A 16,823-nucleotide genomic window follows, 5' to 3' on the forward strand; every position below is an offset into this window, starting at 1 on the left:
TTAAAGGTGTGCTCCACCATGCCCTTTTCTTCACATGACCTTCTCTTTAATAAGAGTACTAGCCGGGCGGTGGTGGCGTACGCCTTTAATCCCAGCACTCGGGAGGCAGAGCCAGGTGGATCTCTGTGAGTTCAAGGCCAGCCTGGGCTACCAAGTGAGTTCCAGGAAAGGCGCAAAGCTACACAGAGATACCCTGTCTCGAAAAACAACAACAACAAAAAAAAAAAAGAGTACTAAAAACAGTAATACCTTGTGGTCCTGTCGAGGCCATCATCAGTGTCCTGCTTACAGAGACTTTGTACTGATTGATGCACCTGTGTTTATAGTCCTGAAGATGGTTTACCTACTTTCCTATTCTAGTTTTAAATTTATACTGTGTGAAAGTATATGCGTAAGTAGAGTACTCACGTCTCCTTTTTCTTTTCCATATCAGATCTGTAGTTAAGAGGTACATGATTTGTTGATGAGTGCTTTTCAGTAGAAATCATGTAAATTTGAGTGCCTAAAGACATTTAAATTAAACTTTTCTTGGCTGCAGCATTCAACAGAAGGAGTCAAGTTAACAGCTCTGAATGACAGCAGCCTTGACTTGTCTATGGACAGTGATAACAGCATGTCTGTGCCTTCACCCACTAGTGCTATGAAGACCAGTCCGTTGAACAGTTCTGGCAGCTCTCAGGGGTAAGGAAAGAGCAGGGAGGGGATGAAGTGCTTGTTTTTACACTAAATACAATGGTGGATTCTCTGCTTACAGTCTTATTTTTATTCTAACTTTTGATTTCTCTAAATTTATTTTTAATAGTATTTTGTTGTAGTTGCTCTGCCTTGTCCATAGCCCCCTCTTTCATCTCCTTTGACCTTTTTTTTAAAAGTAGCAGTATTAAGTTTTAGTCTGAGGGCAGTAATTTTTAGTTTTGTCCTCACTGTCCGTACTTGAGTTTGACTTTGTGCACCAGTGTGCCTTTGTTTATGACTGTTGGTGCCTTCATCCCTCTAGGGTTACCTCTTTAAGAGCCCACAGGGTCAAACAAAGCAGCTTGTGTATCTCTATGATAGTTTTGTCTGAAATCCTGTTGTTGTTAGAGAAGGTTAAATGCTTGCTCTGAGTGTTTTTGGGAGGCAGAAACAAGTAGATCTCTGTGAGTTCGAGGCCAGCCTGGTCTACATAGTGAGTTCCAGGACAACCAAGGCTACATAGAGAAACCGTGTCTCAAAAAAACAAAAACAAACAAAAAATGGTAATGTAATAATTACTTGAGCAGAAAAGTTGAAATGGAAGAGTAGAAAAGTGATTTTTCTGAGATGAAGATGTACCTGGATCTAAGACCTGGGAGGCTTGCCCAGTGATGAAATAGCAGGAGTAGGCAGGGCTTACACTCATCTTCTCAGACTCATTTTTTGATTAGTCCTGACTGGTGACTTTGTTCATGAAGTACTAAGTAAGGTTATTTGCTGAGATGAGAAGACACTGCAGAGAGACCAGGGGCTTAAAAAGGGTTTAAAATAAAATAGTGGAATAGCTTCTTCAGAGTCTTTATTGTGTACCTGAGCCAATAAATGAGCTTTAGGATTTCTTTATATCTCTATAGGTTTCTGTTTGTAGACATTTCTCAGACCTTTCTTTTTCTTACTCCTTTTTATAGCAATCTGTCACACTCAAAGAGAAGATACTTTAGGACCAAGATAGTGATTAATCATGTTAGACAATTTTCAGATTAATATGGAGTCAAGTTAAATATGTGTATTCTCACTGACAGATTAAATATTCCTCTTACTGTCCATATTTAAAGTGCAGAATAGCATCATTTTTGTTTTTAGAAGCTACTCTTTTTATATGAAGTATATGCCATAAGATATTTATGTTTATACTGGTATATGTATTTTATATGCTTTTTAATTGTTACAAAAGCATAGGGATCTAAAATCAAACAAACAGATCTGTAGCATATGTTAACATTTATAATTGTTTAAAAAATATTCTGATTGACCTCTTCTTCCCTCTTTTTCCTCTCCTTCCCTTTCTGTTTCCTGTTTTAGCAGAAACAGTCCTGCTCCAGCTGTGACTGCAGCATCTGTGACCAGCATCCAGGCTTCTGAAGTTTCTGTGCCACAAGCAAATTCCAGTGAAAGCTCAGGGGGTAAGAAAAAGGTTTTGAATTTTATTTATGTTATGTGAGTGTCCCTGTTTGTCTATTGTGGGAGCCTGTTTTCAGGTTCCTCGTGGCTTTCCCCAACAGATCCGCATAGAGGATCATCAGGACCACGGGCCTGAGTGCACGTGTCTGAGATGGTCTGCACTTGGCTGTGCTGGGAGAGGAGGTCTTTTGCTCCACCCCTTGGCGTCTCTATAAAAACCTTGGGGCAGAGACAGTCAGGGCCCGTTGGAAAAGGTTCCAGGCCCTCTTGAGGCTATCCTTTATTTTCTATCTGTTTATCTCTGCAAGATTCTCCACAATAAATCCTTCTATCTAATATTTCCTGCTTGCTCACACTCAAGAAAACTCTGGGGAGCTGTGGGGTTGGTGGGTAAACGCCCCACAGTCTATATGTGCACTACGTGTGTAGTGTTCTCAGAAGTCTGAAGAAGGCGAAGACCTCACTTCCCCTGGAATTGGAGTTAACAGATGGTTGTGAACCTCTTTAATGTAGGTGCTGGGAACCAAACTTTGGTCCTCTGCCACAGCAGTGCATGTTCTTAACCTCTGAGCCATCTCTCTGCCCCACCCCCTTTGTTTGTTTTTGAGGCAAGTTTTAGGTTAGCCCAGGCTAACCTCCAACCTCACGATCCTCTTGATGCCACCCCTTATGTTGTGAGGTTACAGGTGTGTGCTTGGTACTTGGCTTTTAATAGCACATCTAAAGTTATTCATGAAATGAGTTAGGAGGAACAAGCTTTCTTTGTAACTTGATGTTTAATGATTTAAGTTTATATGCTCATATCTTTACTGTTTAGGTCCATCGAGCGAAAGCATTCCTCAAACTGCCACACAGCCAGCCATTTCTCCACCACCAAAGCCTACAGTCTCCAGAGTTGTCTCCTCAACACGTCTAGTAAACCCATCGCCTAGACCTTCAGGAAATGCAGCAACAAAAGTACCTAATCCTATAGCAGGAGTCAAGAGAACGTCCTCACCCCATAAAGAAGAAAGTCCTAAGAAAACCAAAACCGAAGAGGTATATGTGCATACATAATACACAAAAATACAGGCATGGCAGCCTGTTTCACCTGCTGGTGGGGACCGCTTTCAGGGAGACCCTGGGGCATCTGTTGGGCTTTGCTGCAGCTGGGCTTCACTGCAGTAGGGCTCCACACCTACTGCTCCACACCTCTCCCACTCTGGGTAGCTGCCACATCTGGCAGTAGTCTGAAATACACAGTCTATTCTAATTTATTATTCTCTAGTGACTGCTTAATTTGTACTGACTTTTTATGGCTCTTTGGACAATGTTTTGCCTTTATCGCAGATAGAGTTTTATATTGTAATTGGTGGCAGAGGGTGACTGAGCACTAGCTGACTACTAGGGATTCCTCGGAGGGAACGTAAGAGTTCACTCTGTTTCTGAGCTGCAGCCCCTGTCCTGCAGGGTTTACTCTAACTGAACAAGTTGCCAAGGCAGATTAGTTTAGGGCCACCAATCTCCAGGAAGCCTCTCATTAGTGTTTAACAGTCCGGTCCAACCAACATTGAGATGCAAGTAGTGTTAGGAAACTACTGGGCATTGTGTCACCTGCTTGAGTCCTTGAGTGGTTTGCGGTCCTGGAGGTGGGCGTGCCACACAAGCACTTGGGTAGCATCAGTCTTAAAGTAATGGTAGTTTTGTTATGCTCTCCGGAGTTACTCTCACGTTTTTTTTGTTTTTGTTTTTGTTTTTGTTTTTTTCGAGACAGGGTTTCTCTGTGTAGCTTTGCGCCTTTCCTGGAACTCACTTGGTAGCCCAGGCTGGCCTCGAACTCACAGAGATCTGCCTGGCTCTGCCTCCCGAGTGCTGGGATTAAAGGCGTGTGCCACTACCGCCCGGCTTACTCTCAATGTTTTTTACTCTCTAGTAGGACAGTTACTGTTGCCTAGAGTAGCAGTCTCCAGTCACCAGTTTCATGATGAATTCTGCTCTAGAGTTTGTTATTTAGAAACTTCCTTAGAATAGAAGAAAGAACTGAAGTTTCTCTTGGGAGTTCATTGCACTTTGATCAGTACTGGTAAAATGTTCCTAATCACATGCCTTTGTTTTAGATAGAGATATTTACAATTAATGGAATAACTTAAAGTGTTGTTACTCAAGTTGCTGATTAGAAGGAAGAGGTTAGAACATATAAGATAGGTTCTGAGAACTGATGTGTTTGTTCTTGTTTTGTATGTGGTGCTGGGATGTAATCAAAGGCCCTAGGTATACTAGGCGGGGCCCTACTACTCAATTACATCCCTAATTCCTTTGCAGTAGCTTATTCTTTTAGAGTGTTTTTATTTGACTCCTGCCTTAGTCTCCTAAGTGCTGGGTCTTGTTATTTGTTTGTTTTAGGTAGCTGTATTAAAGACCTCTTAATACTCTGCATCAGAGCCCTTCTAGGAGGTGGGTTTAGAAATTGGCTTTTGAGGCAGTCTCCAAAACAGTACTTCCAGGTGGTGGTGGCAGCACATACCTTTAATCCCAGCACTCGAGAGGCAGAGACAGATGGATCTCTCAGTCTGAGGCCAGCCTGCTCTACAGAGCTAGTTCCAGGTCAGCCAGGGCTGCTACACAAAGAAACCCTGTCTTGAAAAAACAAAAACAAAAACAAAAAAAACTGAAAACCAGTGCTTCAAGCTGGCCTCAAATTTAGGGTAATCTTCCTGTTTCTGCTTCCTTAATATGGCAGTTATAGATGTGAGTCATTGTGCCTGACAGAATTTAGATACCTTTTGACCCTCATGAGAGAGTCTGAGTTCTGTGTGATCTCCACTTGGAGCATCCCCCACATGCTTGCCACTCTCTCTGTAGTTGGCTGTGATCTTTGCTCACTGACCTAGAGAGGCCATCGGGGTATAAAAGTGTTACATTTGGTCTGGAAGACACAAAACACTCACAACACACAGTCCTTAGGTGCCTCTATGTTCACAATATAGCTACAGTTCTAATGAGCTCAGCCACTCTCTTTGCCTTCAATTTACTCTCTTTTTAAAGTAAGGCCTCACTCTAGCCCTGGTTGGCCTGGAACTTACTATGTGGTCCAAACCAGCTTCAAACTTGTGATATCCCTCATCCTTCTCAGTGCTCAGATTATAGGCGTGATCTTCCATGCCTGGCCTCCTCTTCTCAGGCATGAGTTGTTTTAGAGCAAAATCCACTGAGTGTTACTGTTACTTGCTGGAATTGTATATTAGAATTTTTAAGATCACATCTGGAGCAGAACAGGGTGGACATACCTTTAATCCTCTGAGTTCGAGGACAGCCAGGGCTGTTACACAGAGAAACGCTGTCTCAAAAAACAAATAAAAACAGAAAACCACATCTGTACAAGAGAGTATGAGCAAAGTCAGATTAGCCTACTTGATACTATGATGTCCCTGATGGTCTCACTGTTTAAAGGTATCCTCTTGTTTAAACGTGGGACCACATAAAGGTAAGATGTTAAAATTACTTGGTGTCTTTTAAATGTCCTTTAAAATAACAGGCTTCCTCCTTTTTTCTTAAATGTTTTTTTACTTTATAAATTTTCTCAGTCAAATTTCATTGGCTCCTTAGAACCTGTTAACATAGTCATAGAACTTTCTAAAAGTATAGGAGGATGTTGCTTACTTTGTTGGCTGGTTGCATTTCCCAGTGAAAGCCCTTGACACTCAATGTCTCTTGCACTTACAAAACTAATTTTAGTTAAAAGTACTTAGCCAGGCTTCTCATCGTACTGAATTAGTAAGTCTATTACAGTATAACCCTCCTTACATGGGTCATTTGTTCTCTGTTGATGTATTGGGCATGATGGCACATGCTGTAGTTTCAGCAGTCAGTGGAGAGAAATAGGAGGCCAGCATGGGCTTAATAGTGAGGCCATCTCACAAAAACTCAAATGGGAATAGTTAGTTGTCTTTGTCCATTCAGGTATATCAGAGGCATTTAGATGCTGTGAGGTTCAGTTCAACTTAGTGTATATATTGTATCCTAATAAAGTAAACATGGTAAGTATGTTCTATTATATTTTATGGCTAAATTAAGACACATACATACTTAAAAAGTTTTAAAAAACTTGTATATGTGGTACTGGGAATTGGACTTGGCCATTTGCATATATGGACTCATCGTATTCCAAGCCCTTAAAACTTTTGTGTATGGAAAATTTTAAATATATAGAGAAGTAATAAGTGTGCCATTACATTATTGTCACCCAGTCTCAGCCATTAACTACTGACCACCCTTGTTTCATTTACAGCCTTTCTTCATTCAGGTATCTGATTTCAGTCATTAAGTATTTGAATGTGTGTTTACACATTAGGACATATAACAGTCATAGCAGTGTATGTATCTAAAGGAGATCAATAATAATTCTAAAGAGTGACATTTAGTATTTGTATAGTTAATAGCAAATGATTGTTTTCAATTTGTGTGTAAGAAACAAGACCATTATTGAAATTAGTTTTTACTATATTCCTTTTTTATTTATAAGTCACCTGTGTTTATATGCTTTTTAAAAAATTTTCTTAAAATATTAGGGACTAAGGAGATAGATAGCCTTGCCTATGAAATGCAAGGACCCAGTACCATGTGAAAAGCCTGGCATGGTGGCGCATGCTTGGCTTCCCAGTACTGGGGGGCAGATGGTCCCACTGAGGAGATTCTGCCTCATTAAACAAGGTAGATGGCTCATGAGGAACCACACCTGAGGTTGCCCTCTGGCCTCCATGTGCACACTTAGGCACATGCACCTGTGCAAATGTATAATAAATCTGTGAAAATTGAGTGTTAGCATAGTTTATAAGACCCAAGGAGGACCTTACTTAGGCCCTGCATTCTTTTCAAATATTGATGCTTTACTGAGAAAGGGTGTGTGTTTCTTTGCACACAGGTGTTTCTGGAGTAGTTAAGCTTGGAAAAGTTAAAGGAAGGTTCTATATAAAATTTCTTGGTCATTTGGTATATTAGTAGGCACAATGATCTTCCTTCACTGGGGATCCTGCTGTTCTCATTCTCAGGGTTGTTTGATCAGGGAACTATATTTTCCTTAGGAAAAGTATTTCATGAGCTTTGTGGTTTGGGGAATGTACTTTATGTGATGGGGATTGACAAAAAACAGTTTTTATCATGTTTAAAAATCTTGGTGCTTATTAAAGCTAAGTTAAATTACTTACTCTCAAAAGCCCTTTAAAAAAGAGACTCTGTGATCTATTTTAAGACTATTTCATCTTTATAGATTTGAAAATTCTTTATAAATTAAAGCGTTAATTGGCATATAATCTAAATTTTTCATTTTGGAGAATAAAGCTTTTTTTTTTAAAAACAGGATGAAACAAGTGAAGATGCTAACTGTCTTGATTTGAGTGGACATGATAAAACAGAAACAAAGGTATACTGACTTAGCCAACTCTTGGGTAGAAGTGCAGACATGGTGAATTCAGGTGCCTGTCGCTGCTGTTGCACTGTTTCTTCTCTGGAGTGTGTGGGGTTCTCTTAGCACTGCCTTTAAAGACCTGTTGGTTCCTTTTTAATGTCAGTGTATGCCTGAAACTGATGGAGTAGAGCAGTCTGTAAGACAGGAACTTAGAGAAGGTAGGGCAGTGGTGTGGATCTGTGTTACTAGTGACAGTACAGTGAGTGTGGGCTGGGGAACGTGGGGCCAGAAGGGCGGGGATGCTTTTCACTCATAGATGCTAAACCTTTGGAAGCACTACTTGCTGGATGGCTTGTCATTTAAGGCAGTCCATGAGACTTTGACGTCCACTCTTGGGTCTGACAGGGTTTGTTGAGAAAAATGGTTTTCAACAGTCATTGGCTTGAATGAGGTAGATGGTGAGGAAGAGATTGGTTGTGTTCAAACTGAAAGACCGAGAAGGATGTATCTTTAGAAGTTGAAATATGTCTGCCAAAGGCTTAACTTTCCCTATTTAGCCAAATTTCCATGAAGAATATGTTCATAAGTATTCTTTTGCTGTCTTTAAGCTTTGTGGGTATGCATGTGTACCAATGCCTTTTATTTTCTATTTATAATGCACTTTGCAAACCAAGAAAGTACGTTTATGTTATATAATCTGCAGAATTTTTTTTAATCACACCTTACCTAATCTGCACTGGAAATTTTTTTTAATCACACCTTACCTAACCAGTTGCTTATCATCAGCAGTTCCCATTAAAAACAAGTTTGCACCTTCCCACTGCAGCATTGCAGTATTGTAAATACCTGCCATTCAGTTGTGCTTTTTAATCCATTTTTAAGAACTTGATACATGTTCCAAACTTCCTCCATTCAGTTTCATAGGGAAAGTAGTGATGTTTCCTGTTTTCATATTTTAGAAATACGTTTTAGTCTGTATTTTCACATGTGTGTATGTGTGTTTTATACACTACTTGTTGAGAGTGAAGCTGCCACAAGGTGACACAGTTCACCAGGTATTGACTGATGGCACTCATGGCAGAACCGAGGAATTGATTGATTGAGGAGGGTAGGAGAGACTGGAAGGAAAGGACAGTTGGCTACTCTAATTACAGATATGGGGCAATTTTTGTGCCTCAGAGTAATATATTTACTAACATGCATTTTCTCCACACATAGTTAAGAACTTTGTTTGGGTTTATGTTCTGTTAATTATTGTCTGGGTAACATTTCTAAATTGCCTGTGCATACCTTTAATTAGTAATTGTTAAAATGTCCAAGTTAGAGCTATTTGGGAACTATGAGCTGTTTGACCACACCTTATAATTTATATCTGAAATGGGGAAATGACGTATAACAGGGCTTGATGACATACTGTGATGTAATGTAAGTACATCTCTCTCTACCTTCCTTTCGCTAATTTGTCTTCTCTATTAGCCCATTTATACTCTTTGCTTTTTATTTACTCATTTTTTTAAACTCTCTCTTCCCCTCTCCCCATCCTTTGTCTCCCAGGAACAAGTTGATATGGAGACAAGTGCGATTCAATCAGAAACTGTTCCGGCCTCGGCTTCTTTGTTGGCCTCTCAGGTACTAAGTGCAAAAGCAAGGAGACTTTTGTTAGTGACTTGGATGTTAGAGTGGTATATTGATTTAAAATGAGTGTTGATGCTTGACTGTTCAAGTTTTGTTTGGGAAGTAATTGCTTGAAGACTGTAATAGGTTTCCTGTAGTTTAAATGCAGGCAGATGCTGGATTTGGAGCTGCCACTCTGAGCTGTTAGGATGTTCTGTCTAGCTCGGAGTTGTGATATACACTGGCATCCCAGCTGCTGGGAGACCCAGGCAAGCTTCAGGGGCTGAGACTATCCTGAGCTCTGTGTAGTAAGACCCCAAAAAAGGAAAAGGAGGCAGCTGTAGTGCCTCCATTACATGGCACATCTTTCAGATCCTCTTTCAGATCCTCGACTGTCGTATTTGTGATGATACGGCTGTCTATTTATAGGTCAAAGACTAACAGTGAAAACAAAGAACAAAAAATGGTTACGGCCTCGTTGGCCAGGCTTCCAGAGGTTTTCATTCTACTTCATTTGTTCATTATGTAAGCATGGCTGGGTTTTGAGTCAAGGTCTCACTATGTAGCCTAGGAGCTCCTCATCTGCCTTTGGATCCCTGATCTTTTAATTTTTAAGGTGTGTTCTATCTCATTTTAGTTTTAGTACTGATTTATTCAGTATGCACAGCACACAACTCTAATTGATTAGTGCTAGTGTTCTGCTGTGATCCTTCTTATGCACATCGGTGATCTTATCTTCACTGATTTGCAAACCTTCATTTTGTTTCTGAAACAGTTGTTTTTTTCTTGAATCCCATTAAACTGAAACAAAACAACACCAGAATCTAGGTCAAACTTGGGCACAAAAATCAGTGTTTTCTTGAAGTACTACTAAGTGGATTAACTGAGCAGTGTTCCTGAGCCAGATGCCGCCCATGATGCTCTGCTGTGGCTCAGAGTTTGTGTGGTCATGGAAAACATACTCTTCATGAGTGTTAACGTCCACAGTCTACTGCTGTCACAGTGTTCTGCTCGGTTTCTGAGATCATTTTTATTTCTAGACCCTTTCATCAACTAAAATATATGAGAGGTAACTAAAATAACATGAGAAGTGTGCCTTGTATTGATACTTGGACACATTTACCTTTCAGCTCCCTGTTTTTGCAGTTTGTCATACTGAGAACATCCTCACAGCATGGCAATCCGTTGGTGTTGCCTTTTATTTATTTATTTATTTATTTATTTATTTATTTATTTATTTATTTATTTATTATGCATAATAATAAATAAATCTGCCTGCACCAGATCTCATTACAGATGGTTGTGAGCCACCATGTGGTTGCTGGGAATTGAACTCAGGACCTCTGGAAGAACAGCCAGTGCTCTTAACCTCTGAGCCATCTCTCCAGCCCAATGTAGGGAAAGAGACCCTTTTCTTTCTCTCTCTCTCTCTCTCTCTCTTTTTTTTTTTTTTTCCCCGGAGCTGAGGACCGAACCCAGGGCCTTGCGCTTGCTAGGCAAGCGCTCTACCACTGAGCTAAATCCCCAACCTGGTGTTGCCTTTTAAAGTATTTTTTTATCAGTAGAGTTTTCATTCAAATGAACGGATTTATAAATCAGTCAAAGAAAAAACCACTTCAGTTATGCTGCTTTTAAAGAATGCATCTTATATCCTGTGATGATATGGAAAGGACTTGTATCTGAGGAAGTGGTAGTGTCTAAACACAACATTGCTACATCTTGAGGTAATTACAGATGAATTGGTAGCGTCTTCATTGCTTCAGAAAAATCCAGGGTTGAAGGTCAGAGGAAGGTAGATTGACTTTGACTTAACTGTTGCTGACACTGTTTGAGGAGGAGCACATGAGACTCATTGTCTAATGCTCTCAACTTCTGTATCTCTTTGGAAACTTCAATAAAACATTTTATGATTTATCTCTGTATTTTTGAATGTTAGAGGTGCCTTGTGATATAATCTGTGTAATGCAGTTTTTTAAATTCACTAAAAGTTGCCATAATTAAAATATTCAGTTGTATACAGTTAATTTTATAATTTATAGTGTCAGAAAAGAACTGCAAACTGCTGCTGCTTCTGTGTATCAGGTAAATTTAAGCGGTCCTCCACATGAGGGCGCTCTAGCACCTCTTCTTGTTAGAGCTGTTAGTATCAGTTAACATTAATTATTTTATAGGTGATTATTAGTGAAGCATTCTGAGATTTGCATTTGAAATTATTAGAAGAGCTTTTGCTATATTGTGAAAATACTGTTAGTATTTATGCTATTTTGAAAATCTCTGCAAATGTAGAATATATGTGATTGTACTAGTTATGTTTATTTGTATTACATGTTATACCATTTAGAATCTTTTTTTTTATTTGAATAATTGCCTCATAATAAAGCTCCATCTTTTCCTAGAAAATAAAGCAGTGGGAAATACATCCCATTGTAAATTTCAATGTTTTAAATCATGATGTGTTCTTTGCTTTCATTCTCAGAAAACATCCAGTACAGACCTTTCTGATATCCCTGCTCTCCCTGCAAATCCTATTCCTGTTATCAAGAATTCAATAAAACTGAGACTGAATCGGTAAAACCACCTCAGGGTCCATAAACAGTATCTGCCAACTCAACTTGTTGTCTTCAGATGCTAAAAAAAAAAAAGAAAAGAAAAGAAAAAAAACAAACAAGGAGAATGGAAGGTACAAGACTAGACATGACTGACAGTGGATTTAGGTTTTTGGTGACCTCCCTTACTTGGGCTCATCAGCACTTGATCAGAAGTCCAGGTTAGTATGCGAAGCCAGGAGTACTATTATTATTGTGTTAGCAACAGTTGCATTAACTATTTCAGAAAAATTACTGCCTTTAAGAAGGAAAAAAACAAAACAAAACAAAACCCTCAAGCTATGTTTGTATCCATAATTGACATCCGAATTGGGTTTATGTGTGATGCATTGTTTGGAAAAATTGCAATACAAACTGGCATAAGAATTCCGTATTCTGATGATGCACTTTTATGTATTTTTTATTAGAACGTAGAACTAATTTTAGATTTTTCAGCTTAATGGATTTTCAATTTTTTTTTTCCCAAAGAATTTTCTTTACAATTAGTCTTTAAATTGGATACCTTGTGCTGCGGTGTACTGCTCTGCCTCAGAGGACAAGAGGACACCTAGTTCTGTCCTTAAGAGGCAGCTGTGACCCTTAGGGTAAATTGTCAATGCTAGGGTATACTTTGGACACGGAAAGAAGAATTAGGAGATACTTGGTTTTGATGGGGTTATAATTAAGAAATATATATTCCTTTTATTTATAGAGTTGTTTTATAGTGCATACAAATCAGCAGTCAGCCAACAGTGTGGTCCTTGAGCTTTCTGAAGCTCTCTGTTCTTTTGCCTTCAGTCTATTATCTTCAGAACAACAGAAGCTCTCCCTCTTCCCCCTTTTTGCCATTCTTTTTTCCCTTTTGCTTGTATGCACAAGGTAAGGCTTATTACACAGAAACCAGAATGCCAGTATTTTCCTAAGCCATGACGTGAAACCAGTGACCCTGTGGCTCCATGGCACAGAACACTAACTTTGGTCCCATGGCTGGAACTTGAGAATGACTGAAAGCCATACCTGTGAAGCATCTCCCAAGGATTGCCATTTGATCTTTAAGAGGATTTTTGTACACTCCACAGAACTCTGTCTTAGACAAATTGGTTTTCAATTTTAAAAAGTGGGCAAAAAGGCATTTTCTTCCAGATTTTTAAACTAATTTTTATTTTTAACCAGTTTATCAAAATTTGTCAGTGAATTTTACATACAGAAATATTTTAAAAATCATTTCTAGCAAGCACCTGACATTTAGTCGACTCTCCACTTTTGAATTTTTTTTTGTTCTATCAAAAAATTAGAAACCTCCTTTAAAGACAATAATTTCTCATAATTAAGTAGCAGAATTCTCGTCCATCTTTGTGACGTCTGAGGGATGCCAGATTTTGATAAACTTACTCTTTCTTAATCTGGATAAAGCAAACCTGTAGCAGCAGATCTTTGTGTGAGCATGGTTTTTGATCCTCTATTTCGCTGCATTCTATCACACATTCGTGCATTTTCATGTTCAACTGCAGTTACTTAAAACTCTTCCCTGTCCTTCTGAATGAATTTCTGAAGTGGAGTATAGGCTTCCCTAAGCTATGCATTAATGAAGGCTTTCTTTGTAGCACTTACATTGTTTATAGACAGTCTTTCTACTCTCCACCCTTGCTCTGCGCCTCCTTCCCTTCCTCCTCCCACCACTGAGTAAAGACGACGGTCCGCTAACAGGTGACATGTAACGGTGTCCGTGTGTGTAGCTTCAGAGTTAGAGTGACATCACCAGGCACAGATTTAGTCTTGTCATTTTGTTTACACATTGGGGAAAAATTCAGTTTATTTAATAAACGTTCCATGTAACTGCATCCAAGTTTCGCCAGGCTGGAGATGTGGATCTTTTCTGTGTAGTGACTTTTTAATTCTAGTTTTCATAACCTGGAGATCAGACTGTTGCTTTCGCATGATGTAAGTAGTGTCTCATGACTGGAGTTTGCTTTGTTTTATAGTATCTGTACTCCTTGTATTTTTCAAGAGCTATTTTGTAAACAGATGATGTATTTCTCCATTGAAAACACAATAAAAAAAAAAAACAGCACAATCCCACAGTTGGCTGATTTCTTTTGACTGTGTCCCCCGTCCTCCGTCCTCCCCCCCCCCCCCCCCCTCCCCCCGTGATATAATTGGTTTACTTATAACTATGCAGTTGGGCTCTAAGTGAAGATTTGGAATTTAGTGTGCTTATGTTTGGCAGATTGGTTTTAGGTTTGCAGACCTCTACTAACTCATCTCCCATGGTGGCAGGTGTTTGCCTTTCATATGATTGATCGTTGGGGAGGGAGGCGTGAGTAAAGCTACCACCAATTCACTTTGAGCAATCCACGCTCTGTGGTAGTGCTCTGCCTGGACTGCATACTGTAGATATCCAGTGTATTGGTGCCTATGGCCTGTGCACTCCAGGCTCTTTCACAGGGCTAGCTTTCAAAGCAGTTTGCATTTCCCTCTGCGTCAGCAGATGGCACTGTTGTTTTTCAGTACATTTCTAATTGTAGTCTACAGTCAGCTTGAATCTTGTTTATTTTAACTGAATCAAATTCTGGCGTTTCCTTAAACCCTCACATTGTGTGGAATAGAAGTGGACTATCCTTTGGGTTTGTGATAACTAACTTTTAGAGATAGGATTATCTTAGTGTCTTAGTAGAGAGACTATATAAAAGCCATTTTCCAAACAGTTAGCAGCTGTGTACATTCATCCCATCTCTAAAACTCCAAATTCTTAGAAGCTTCCTTAACTATATGATTTCAGGGGGTGCTTCTTATGACACAATGTAAGTTTGGGATTTATTCAGCAAAAGTGAAAATATGGTAAAAATTTTTGGGACTCCATCGCCACAGAATTGAGCTTGCCTTGCTCCTACCCTGGTAGACAACTAGCCACGGACTGGACCCGACTCTCTGAGCTTTGTCACCTGTGAGGTCCATGGGCATTTCCTGCATCTTGTTAAATTAATCAAATGATAATTGAAAATGTTTTGTGGCTCGGGTAAATTCTGGAATAAAAACTTTTATATTTTCTAATTAGTCCCTCTGTTTTTTTCTCTACACAGAAAATATTTTAAACTCTGCATAATGTTAATTCTGGCTGCATCCAAGGTGGCAGCAAATGATGAGCACCTCCAAGTAGTAACTGACATATGAAAGGACCAATCACTATTGCACACACTGTAGGCTGAACCGTGTGACCCTAGTGTGCTTGCGTGCACTTGAACAGAACGGTGAATTGTTTTCTAAAGGCGTTGCACACACATTTGGATCTCTTGCCTATTTTAATTCTAATAAAAATGAATAGTACAACGAAAATAAGTTGCCTTTTGGCTTGAATTGTTATGTTTTATTTTTTAGTTCACACTTCCGTTAGCTTTCTTCAACCAAAACCACAAATAGATGCTGTCTTGACTCATGTCTGAGCTCGGTAAATGAGATACTGTCTTGTTCCATGTTAAACCTGGCCTTCAGGTGTGTAGAAACAAGTGGTCTAATTCTGTGTGATATTCCTGTGTTTGTAGAACCAGTTCCCCCCTCCCCTTTACCAATCTAAAAATTGTTGCCAAATTTTCCTCCCTAAGTTTAATGGTAGGAAAGAGAAAGGTAAAGGATTCTTAAGTTGTTGGGCACATTGTATATATTAATTTGATTTGCTCTTTTATTTGGTGGGCTGGGGGCAGAACCTGGGTGTTCATGTGGCAGGCGAGCACTTCCGAGCTGTACCACAACACTGTGATCTTGAAAGAAGGTGCAGACAGCACCATTGTACATGGCTAACAGCCATGGAGACTAACAACAGGATGTGTGCGCAATCCTAAACCTTCGTGCTTTATTTAAAAAACACCTTGTTAGAGTTCATAGAACTTGACTGGCTCCAGTGAGTGATGGTGTGTCTTTTTTTTTTTTTTTTTTTCTTCTAGAAGTGACTCGCTTGGGGAGTCACTTTGGTCTTACTGTGTTTTTCTTCCTTGGAGATACACTTAAGTCTCCTGTTCTGCTAATACCCTAGTTGCTGATCAGATGTCACTGTTTGCTGAAAGGAATTAAAGCACACTTTCTTTGTCCTTGTCTCAGTCCTAGGTGCTTTTTATTTATTTGTTTTCTTGTTTGGGTTATGTCAGCATTTATTGAACTTCCGTGAAGCCACCAGGACACCTCCTAATCTTCTCTTCAGCTCCTCTGCTGAAGAATTTGGCCTTCATGATGACAGGCTGCTTAGGGAGCTTTCCCCTCCCCAGAACTTTGTAGCAGCTCAGTCTTGATTTCAGTGTTGATCTGTGTCTGCTCACTGACCAGTGTGCAATGTATCCAGGTTGGCAGTTGGGCAGGAGCTCTGGTTCCTTGTTAAGTGGTAATGCCTCAAACCGGCTCTCCCAGAGTCACCTGGATGGTGTTGTCTAATTTGGTCCTGTGGGGATGCTTGCCTCCAGCATCCCCCGGCTTCCTGGGTTCCTGCAGTACTTAGCCGATGTGTAGCCCCACACTTCTGGGCCGCCTTCAGTCTGTATGGCATGGTATGGTAGCAGCTGGAAAGAACGATGGAGGCACCCTTGAGGTTTGCAACATAGCAGGTGTAGGGTGAGGCCTGGCCTTTTCGGAAAGGGTTGCAGCTGTGTTTAAGTTCGGACTCCAGAAACTGGTCTGTATGTCAGGATTGCAGCTCTCCTCTCCTTGTATTACCCTGTTTTCATTTTCATGCCTGCAGTGGCTGTAGTAGCCAGCAATGATTCTCCTGCCTTAGCCTCCTGAGTGTTGGGGCCATGGCGCACCACCACAGCTGGCTCGCATAGTCATTTGCCTGATGTAGTTAGGGTGGTGCACTCACTTGGTTTATGACTTGGGGTATTTGTCCTCTCTGTAGACATGGTTGGCCTCAAGTTGCCTCAGTTCTCTCGCCTAGCCTCCTGAGTGCTAGGGTTGCTGGCATGTGTCACCATACCCAACTGACTTGTCAGTCTTCACTGTGGCTTTATTGGTTAATACGCGTCATCTTATGTGTGTATGATACATATTTGTGAGTGCAGATGGATGGGACCCAGCACCTGTAGAGGTCAGAAGAGTGTTGAGGAGGCACTTCTGCTGCTGCT

At 40.1% G+C, this 16,823-nt stretch overlaps 1 protein-coding gene across 6 annotated transcripts in view; it reads left to right on the forward strand.

Annotated features, from left to right (window-relative positions):
* Positions 1–13,797, forward strand: part of Papola (poly(A) polymerase alpha) — a 51,286-nt gene extending 37,489 nt beyond the window's left edge. For 2 of the 6 annotated variants that reach the window (XM_028882082.2, XM_037210818.1), the window contains exons 17-22: positions 539–681; positions 2,038–2,138; positions 2,954–3,174; positions 7,472–7,534; positions 9,074–9,148; positions 11,610–13,797. In XM_028882082.2, coding sequence (XP_028737915.1) covers positions 539–681; positions 2,038–2,138; positions 2,954–3,174; positions 7,472–7,534; positions 9,074–9,148; positions 11,610–11,705 — 699 coding nt within the window. In that variant the 3' untranslated portion in view covers positions 11,706–13,797. The remainder of the gene's footprint in view (positions 1–538; positions 682–2,037; positions 2,139–2,953; positions 3,175–7,471; positions 7,535–9,073; positions 9,149–11,609) is intronic. The other 4 variants (XM_037210819.1, XM_028882083.2, XM_037210821.1 and 1 more) reach the window with 4 other exon arrangements.
* Positions 13,798–16,823: the final 3,026 nt, after the last annotated feature.

Source organism: Peromyscus leucopus, chromosome 14 (genome assembly GCF_004664715.2).
Source record: "Peromyscus leucopus breed LL Stock chromosome 14, UCI_PerLeu_2.1, whole genome shotgun sequence".
In the NCBI taxonomy this organism is placed as follows: domain Eukaryota; kingdom Metazoa; phylum Chordata; class Mammalia; order Rodentia; family Cricetidae; genus Peromyscus; species Peromyscus leucopus.